Source organism: Arachis hypogaea, chromosome 14 (genome assembly GCF_003086295.3).
Source record: "Arachis hypogaea cultivar Tifrunner chromosome 14, arahy.Tifrunner.gnm2.J5K5, whole genome shotgun sequence".
NCBI lineage: Eukaryota > Viridiplantae > Streptophyta > Magnoliopsida > Fabales > Fabaceae > Arachis > Arachis hypogaea.
In genome coordinates this window covers 34,468,859-34,478,773 of record NC_092049.1, presented here as the reverse complement: position 1 = coordinate 34,478,773, position 9,915 = coordinate 34,468,859, and the positions used below count along the sequence as shown (strand labels likewise).

Sequence of the window (9,915 nt, the reverse complement as noted above, 5' to 3'; positions counted from 1 at the left end):
TTATTTTTAACCATTTCTGAAAATTACAAACAAAACAAAGTTACAAAGTTGGAAGAAATAGAAAACAAAAAAGAAGTAAGCCAAAAGCAAAAAGAAGTCGACCACTACCCAGCTCGGCTCGGACAAGGGAAGGGTCTCCTAAAAATCTCTTTATGTTAAGATAAGGAGGTTGTCCCCAAATCCCCTCCAACAAAGTCACGAAATCCTGCTCAACCTCATCAAGCATTTTCCACGTATATCTAGATACTACAACTTTCTTTAGCCAACATAAGAGGAAGGCAGGTTCACCATTCGACTCTAAGAGGAAGGCAGGTTCACTGTCTGGTTCTTTTGGTCTGTATATGGCTAGCCAGCTTAAACTCCGCGAGCCGTGGCTAGATTCTTATGATATTATACTATTATATTTTGATATATCATATTGGTATCTTGTGCTCTAAATTAGAAGCTTCGTTAGTACGTTTGCGCTTTTCAAATCCTGTTTTTGAACTATATCCTTCATCGGGCTTCTAGATTATACTATTCTTTATATATATATATTATGTATGAGCTTAGAACTGTCGTAATCTCTGGTTAACCTTTGCTTTATGACGCGAGGTAAAGTTTAGGCTAATTAGGGTGTTACATTTAGCACTATTGTATGCTATTGAGATCATTAACCGTCTTCCAAGCACATTACTAAAACACAAGTGCCTTTTTGAGATTTTACAAAAATCACAACCTGATTTTTCAAAATTCAAAGTGTTTGGATGTTTGGTATTCATTTCAACACTTACGGCTCAAAGAAGAAAATTATATTCAAGATCTAGAAAGTGTGTGTTTTTTTGTTTTAAACAAGGCACCAAAGGATTCCTAGTATTAGATATTAAAACTATTGAGCTACTTGTGTCTAGAGATGTAACCTTCTATGAACACGTTGATAGAGGAGAATTGCACCAGTTTGGATTTTTCCATTTAAAATAACTTCCATTGCAAGTATAGACCAAACCGGCAACCAACTCCTACCATCATAGTTTAATTTCAAATAAAAATAACCGAGAGTAATTAAACCTCGGGTCATCTTTCCTAGGAACTAGTGACAATAAGAGCACAATTTTGGTTATGAGATCAAGAGGGTTTTCAATGATTGAAGCAAACGATTAAAGAAATAAAAGAACAATCAAAATTGTAATTAATAAACTAATAAAGGAATAAAAGAACTATCTATGTAATATGGACAAGTAAAGCTTTAAAATGATGGAAATTTGGTTCAAAACATAAATAGAACCTTGACTTAAGATGAGTTATGGAATTCCTTCCTTGCCATAACCACAACTATGATAATTATGATGGATTAATGTCACCTAGTCAACCCTTAACATCGAAGAGAAAGTCAAGTGAGCATAATTGTTATTAATCCACAAATCCTAGCTAACTTACTAATTACCTTAGTAAAAAGCTAGCGTTAGTGGAAACAGTAACAACTAACAACCCAAGAATTATCACTAAATGTCAAACATTATGACTCTAGTATCCCATATACGCATTTTCCCCAAACCAGGGAATGCAAATTTACCCCATAATCAAAATTAGCATTTAATCAAACACATGGTAGGCATATTCACAAAATATCGCAAAATTGGGAAAATGCTTGAAACTATGAGCAATAAATGATCAAAATTAACAAGGGTAACTCAAACAAACATATAATAACCAACAATCATCAAATTCACCAACTAGAAATCAAAATTGCAAAATCATATATGTATTGATAAAGGAAATTAAAATGTAAGAAAGTGTAGAACAAGTAATGTAATAAAAGAGAAAATTAAGAAATACTTACAAAAAAAATAAGCAAGAATCCAAGATCAAAGTTGAAAAATGTAAACTTGTAGTATAAACCCCTAATTAAACCCTAAGGAAAATTGAAAGAAAACCTAAGCTAAAACTACCCTAAACTACCTAAAATATGCCTAAGTGTGTTGTGTATTGTATGGTATGAATGTGTGTGTTACTAGCCTCCTTATATGCTTCAAGGCCTTCAGAAATGGGCAAAAAAGCCTTCCAAAACGCGAGCCACGTGACTTTTTAATGAAGTCACGCGCTAGGACTCGTCCGCACACACGTGCTGATTTACTCTTGTGCATACACACAGGATGTTGTGCGTATGCACACTTGGCTGTGTGCTTCTCCTTTGTTTTCTTCATGTTTTCTCCCAATTGCATACTTTTTTTCCACTCTTATCAAGTCATTCCAACCTATTATACCTGAAATCACTCACAAAAAAATATCAAGGTATCAAATGGAATGAAAGTGGAATAAAATTGATTAAATTAAGCACAAAATAGCATGTTTTCACAATTGGACATAATTTAGAGAGAAAATACAAAAGCATGCTATTTAGGTGAATAAATGTGGGTTTATATGATGAAATCTACCCAAATCATACCAAAATTTATCATCAAATATGGATTCATCAGATGTCTTACCCTTTACATCTATTACATCTAACACTACAAATACCATGCATATACCCACACTAATTGGCACACACAACCCTACCTTTGATACATTCTTTGATTATCCAACACCCACTTCACACTCACATTTGGCACCACTAAGTCACATATCATGAGAATCTTCAATTGCACAAAATCACCAAGAAGCATCATCACAACATCAACTTACACACTCATCACTTCATCTCACTCACACACCTCAACAAGTTTCAACTCCACAAAATATTCAAAGGTCCACAAGAGAACGTAAATCACTCTCTCACTTAAAGGATTTTCATTGTTTCCAAACCTTCCTTGATCAAGCTGCCACATCCCTTATCAGATATCCAATTTCTAATTACCTTTCATATCATAATTTGTCTCACACTTATCACACACTAGCTATGGCCATTAACACTTCACCTGAACTGAAACACTATGAAGAGGCAGTTGCCCAACCTTGTTAGAAAGAGGCAATTTCAGCTGAACTTGTTGCTCTAAATGCAAATGACACATGGTCTCTTACTACTTTACCTCTCGGGAAGAAAACATTGGCTGCAAGTGAGTGTTCAAACTCAAATTGAAGCCCGATGGTTCAGTCGAGAGACACAAGGCGAGACTAGTTGCTAAGGGCTATACTCAGCGGGAAGGATATGATTTTTTTTACACTTACAGCCCTGTTGTTAAGATAACCACACTCAAAATTTTGCTTGCCTTAGCTACTGCCAAGAGATGGCACTAGCAACAACTTGATGTAAACACGGCGTTCCTCCATGGTAACTTAGATAAAGAAATCTACATGCAAGTTCCTCAAGGCCTTGATGTTCCCGATTCCAAAATAGTTGTAAACTTCAAAAATCATTATATGGCTTCAAGCAAGTAAGTAGGCAATGGAATGTCAAGTTGACCTCTAAGCTAATTTGTCTCGGTTACTCTCAATCAAAGCATGATTATTCCTTGTTCACAAATGTTTTCAATGGTCAATTCACTGCAATCCTTGTGTATGTTGATGATTTGGTTCTCACAGGTGACAATATTACAGGAAATTCAGCATGTCAAAGTTGAATTACATGAAGCTTTTAAGATCAAAGACATTGGCAGCCTGAAATTTTTCCTAGGACTTGAAATTGCTAGGAGCAGCAAAGGCTTGGCCATCCACCAATGAAAGTATGTTCTAGATCTTTTGGAGGAATATGGAATGACTAATTGTAAGCCAGCTTCAACCCCCATGGACTATTTGACAAAATTAACAAAAAATTCTGCACCAGCTTATAGTGATATCCCTTCCTATAGAAGACTCATTGATCGCTTGGTGTATCTCACCAAAACCCTTCCAGACATATCCTTTGCAATTGGAAAGTTTAGCCCTGCCTAGATTGCCCAACGATTGCTCATTATCAAGCTGCGATTCGTGTACTCAAATACCTTAAGCAATCTCCAGCTACTGGTCTCTTCTTTGATGCAGCATCTGACCTAATGACTTCCGGATACTCTGATGCAGATTGGGCCTCTTGCTCAGATACAAGCCGCTCTGTCTCATGATATTTCTTTTACCTTGGCACGTTCATTATCCGAAGCCGAATATAGAGCTCTGTTATATTGCTGCCAACTCAGTCTTTCATGAGTGAACAAAACACATTGAAGTGGATTGTCACGTAGTAAGAGAGAAGGCAGCAACGGGCCTCATCAAACATCTTTCAAGTTCCAATCTCTTCCAAGGATCAAAATGCAGATATTCTCACCAAACCACTAGCACCAGATCCATTCAACGCAGGTTTCGCCACGTTGGGATTGTCGGACATCTTTAATCCCAACTTGAGGAGAAATATATGATTTATCTACTTAATTTGTTCATGATTAGCCTTCAGTGCTTCACGTTGCCACTACTTATCAATAGCTAAAGCAACTACTATTTTTACAATTTTTTTTTGTTTTCTTTCTTTCTTTTTCTATGTCAATGATTCAAGGTTGTAAGTTGTCAATTTTGATGCCAACATTGACAACTCAAGGGAAAATGTCAATGTAATATGCAACTGAATTAGTTAATCAAAAATAAGTTGAAGTGAATAACTACAGAAGGATACGTTGGACGATTCAATTAGAAAACTAGCTTAGTAACCTCTGTATATAAGCTTCACAAGGTCCACAAAATTTTGAAGAAATTTCTAGTTCTTATACTCAATGCATGAATAAAAAACTCTTTCTTCTTTGTTTGATATCAATTTTTCTCTATGTTAGTTTCAATAATGATAAATCCAGCTCCTTTTTTTTTTTTTGGTCAAATAGATTAAACAACCCCCAATTCTAGACATTACACTCATATTTTATACACACACACTACCATGAATATCATAGGTTCTTAAATCAACAATCAGCTTCAGTTGGGATTAGAACCCAGATGCAGCGTTGTATGAGGCAAATAGATAGACAAATAGGTATGCCATCTGTGCTGGACCTCTGCTGCAGCTCTTATTCGGTATTCCAATTGTGCCAATATGATTTGAGAAATATTATATGCACCTCTGGTCGTCGCAAACAAATACTTGAAAGATCAAACCCTTTCTCAGTCTTAGAAAAGCTAACAGTTCTATTGATAATTAGAATTTCATATTTAAATCAGCTCACAAAGCAAAAAAAAAAGAAAAGAAAAGTTATGAATAGTTTAAAAAATAAGGAATTAGACAATAGTCTGCTAATTGTCAGTCTCAAATTTCCCTGTTTTATGCCTCTTTCCTCCATTCGTGGCTCCATGGATGCCCAATCGAACCATATATGATTAACGTTATGGCCGAAAGAATAATCAATTTACCTTATAATATAATAAGGTTAACAAGCTAATTAATTAATGGGAGAGAATTGAAGCCAACCAGGAAAAAAAAGCCTCACACTTCTAACCCTAAACCTAGGTACTAACTACTAAGCACTCCCTGGACCCTATGGAAATCCATAACATTATTAGAATGACATAAACAATAATAGAAAAAATCTCAGAAAACAAAATAAAATAGTATACATATGAAATAAGAAATCACATGATTAATTAGTATTGAAACGCCAAGTTTAATTGAGGCACCAGAATCGGACTTTCTCGCCTTTAGCCCGGCAGCTGGTCCTTCTGCCGCCGCAGTAGTGGTGGCAGTAGTTGCATACGGATATGTACAAGTATCATAACCTGTCACATCAGCCAATATTATATTTATATTCAATAATAATATTTTTTTTATAAAATTTTACGTGTAACTATTTTAAATATTATTAGATAAAAATTTAATTAAATATATTAAAGTATTTAATAATATTAATTATTAATTTTATATGATGATAAATATATGTATAATAACATATATATATATATATATATTGATTTAGATTAATTTTTTATTCACATAATATTTTTAAAAAATTATTTTGTTGATAGCACTTACTAGGGTCGGTGTAAGCAATAACTCCAGTGTTGCCAAAATCACAGTCAAAAGCGTGGCGACCAGATGCCTGGAAGTAAGCGTTCATGGCATATGCGGCATGTGACCTCACCGTATTGGGCTTGAAGCAAGGCCCACCATCCTTTATGGGCCCACAATCTATTCCACTGCTACAAGCAAAGTCAATGTTGGCCTGTAACTGTTTCTCGCTCGCGTTTGTTTTCGGCACGCACCACTTCTTTGAGCTCGAACCTCCACCTACACCAGAACCCGATGATGAAGGTCCTTGTGCCACTGTGGGTCCCATTGCCTGCACCGTTTCACATCCTAATATGTTATGGTATGTTTTTAGCATGTGTCTTTTCACCTTTCGACCCCCCAAATAAAAAAAAAGCGAGTCATCTTTTTAACCTTTGCTACCAAATGGAAATATTTATTTATTTCCATATCAATTATATAACCACTGCTACAACCAATGTACTAATGATAACCTATATTTTAATCAAAAAATAAAAATAGATTGAAAAACGATAGATTCTCTCATCTGTCACCTAAAAGATATGCTATATGCTGTTGCTCCCTTCAAATTTCTAAGCAAAAGCTGGCAACCCACTACTGTATAAAGCCCAGTAGCTTAAGTGTGTGTTTAGTGTGTTTGGATTAGAGTTGGTCAAACTGAAATTTGAATAAAAATAATTTTGTAAAATTGATTTTAGATAGAAATGAATTTATGCCAACATGATTTATATTTGATAATTTTATATTAAAATTAATTTTGATAAAATTGATCTTCATAAAATGAAATTATTTAGATAATATTAATTAAAATCATTTTTAAATAAATAATTAATTAATTACTAAAAAAAATATAATATTAAATTATAATATTAATTTTTAATATATTTAATCCTTTTTTATATTTTTTTAGTATATTTTTTATATAATATTTTTTATAAAATTCTATTTTAGTTTGTTATAATTTTTTTAATAAAAATTAATATTTATTTATTAAATTAAAAATAACATATAAAATAATATATTTTAGTACTTTTTATGAATACTTTCAATAATCTTATTTTGTTTACTGTTTTGGATTTTAATTTTTTACTAATTATGTTTTTATTATTTTTTATGATTAATTTTTTATTTAATTTATCATTTTCAATAAAAACAATAATACATATTATAACAAATTAGAATAATAAACAATGAATAAGAATTATAATAATAAATTTTACAATGTCAAAAAAAATATTTTATAATTTTTTTAGTACTCTCAGTATTTTTTTATTTAGTATTATTTTATACCGTAAAATTTTATTACTTATGATTCTATTATTATGTATGATTAGTTTTTTATTTTCTTTATCATTTTTAATAAGATCAATAATTCATATTATAATAGAATTACAATAACAAATTTAATAAAAGAATCAAAATATAAAAAAAATACTAAAAATTGAAAAAAAATTTAAAATATTTGAAATGACTTGAAACAAATATGAAAATTCTTTTGGAGGAAACCAATAATAATCATCAAGGTGAACTCACGTTGAAATAAACGCAGAAGCAACAATTTTTTACTTACAGTAAATGCGTTTTTAAGCTGTAAAATCATTTCTGCGTTTAGAAAAAAGATTGTCAAACATAAAAAAAAAGCAGCGTTCAAATAATTTCAACGCACTTTTATCCTCTCAAACGAATTTGCCAAACACACCCTATTAAGAGCTTGTTTGGGTGAACTTCTAAAAAAAGATCTTTTTTTGAGTTATCTTTTTTTAAAAGATTTTATGGAAAAATAAAAGTAATTTTATGTTTGGATATCTCATGCAAAAAGATCTTTTTATCTATCAATTATGTTTGGGTATAACGATATAAAAGTACTTTTTTGTTTATTTATTAAATGAAAAACATCTTTTTTTTAAGAAAAAAAAATCTTTTAAAAAAATGTAAATTACAGCTTCTCAAAAAAAAAATTTTTTATTTTTCTAGTACTTTTATTTTTACTACTAGAAATTTACCAAACACGCTAAAAAATAAAAAAAAATCTTTTTTTATCAAAATAATGACGCCTAAACAAGCACTAAATTTACATCCAAACTAATCATTTTTTCTCTCTCATGTATCTTCTAGTATGATAACACTAATCCATCTTAAAATTGAGTTATATTTAAAAGTTTTATTTAAAGATAGTTGTTTGATTACTTAAGTGAGTTAATCAATTAATCTTTGTTAATCCACACTAATCTTTATTAACTACTAATTAATCAGTAACCACCAGCATTATTAACCTATCGTCAAAAGCAACGTAAAAAGTAAGAAAGGAGACAAGTCTAAAACAGAAGCTATCATCATTGAATGCATGGAAAAATGCGTACCTCTTGGTGGGTCAAAAGGCCAACGTCATAAACGGGTTTTAAATCCGGTTTAAACAACCCGTAATTCTGCTCCGAAATTGTAGGCTTAAGGTTTTCATTGAACAAAGAGAATACAAAAGTCTCGAATGTCCTATTAGGCATAAGAGGAGTACCCTGGCCAGAATTAACATGCCTAATGAGATTCCCATTATACGACGCCGCATTGTCTAAACCAACACCGGGTTGACCCGGATCACCCGCTGAGGGCCAACCCGTTTCCGCCACGACAAGCTCCACGTCATCATATCCCAACTTCTTCATCGCAGAGAAAACCGCGTCCATCTGAGCGTCAAACATGTTCGTGTAGTTCAAACCGGTTACGGAATCCAAAACGCCACCGTTTGGTTTGAACAGAGCCCAGTTCAGGCTATCTGGTCGGTTCGGGTCGATTCCGAAGAACGGGTATGGGTTGACAAGGAATGGTGATTTCGTCTGGCGGAGGAAGTCGAGCATTGGCGCGAAGATTGCTTTGTCGTAACCGGGTCGGAACTGACCCGAACTGGGAGGCTCCGATGAGGTTAAGATTCCGAGGGAGTGTGGTGTGGAGACTTGGACGGTTGTGATGTTTGCGAGGGTTAATGCTTGGTGGAGGGCTTTCATGGCAGGAACGGTGTGTGCGATGAGGTCCTTGTCGGAGGTGGCGAGGATTTCGTTGCCGACGGCGATGCGGTTGATGGCGGTTTTTGGGTGGAAGGGGAGGATGTTGGTTGAGACCCATGACTGTGCTGCTGGGAGCTTCGAGAGGTTGGGGATGTCGCCATTTCCGACTGTGACGGTTATGGAGATTCCGGTGCCGGCGAAGGCGCGGAGGATGTCCGGGTTGGTGTCGAAGATTTTGATGCGGTTGATTGTGGTTTGGGATCTGAGGAAGGTGGCTACGGTGGTGGGGGGAGGGAGGTTGTCGGCGACGGTACCGTAGTTGACGCCGATGGTGGCGGTGGTGGTGGAGTAAGAGGGAGTGAAGAAGAAGAAGGGGAGTAGTAGAAGGTGTAACAGTAGTGGTAGTAGCATGGTGGTTTGAGAGAGAGAGAGAAAAGACAAATACGATTAATGAGGGGTTATGGCTTTTTCTTTCTTCGACTCAAGTACTCAAGCTCAACACGTAGCATATAGTTCTATGGTTTTCGTTTCACTTTGAACTTGTTTGGTTTTTCATTTTTTATTTCATTGGCGTCTTTCAATTAATTGACAGTTACCTAGATCAAATATTCTCATTCAAGATTTTTATTGCCAGTTTTAAGAATGCTGACAATGTATTTGTAAGAAGAGGATTCCTGTGCAAGATTACAAGAGAGTAAATTATCCAACTAAGATGAATAAAGGATTTCAATAGGGAGGTTTTGGGAATCCGAATCTTAAAAAGTGTTTTTTAGGGTTTTTATTTTTTTATTTTTCTTGGATTAAACCAACAAAATTAATCCAGGGGATAAAATGCACCTTGAGTCTTGATAAAATGTGCATTTGTTTCGGGTCACAATGTACTTATCATTTTTGGAATGGCTAAAGGACTTTCATAAATTTTTTTATATTTAAAAATAATTTTAAAAAATCAATAAAATTTATTATTTTTGACTGATCGTTAATATTTAATTATATAAGTTA

The 9,915-nt window shown here is 33.8% G+C and overlaps 1 protein-coding gene across 1 annotated transcript; it reads right to left on the bottom strand.

The window, feature by feature from the left end:
- Positions 1 to 5,170: 5,170 nt before the first annotated feature.
- On the bottom strand, positions 5,171 to 9,648 carry LOC112741948 (glucan endo-1,3-beta-glucosidase). The gene is made up of 3 exons (XM_025791142.3): positions 8,275 to 9,648; positions 5,900 to 6,206; positions 5,171 to 5,646 (listed from the first exon to the last, which is right to left on the bottom strand). Exons 1-3 carry the CDS (start codon positions 9,322 to 9,324, stop codon positions 5,462 to 5,464), a joined length of 1,542 nt encoding a protein of 513 aa, XP_025646927.1. The 5' UTR covers positions 9,325 to 9,648; the 3' UTR covers positions 5,171 to 5,461.
- Between the last annotated feature and the right edge of the window lie 267 nt (positions 9,649 to 9,915).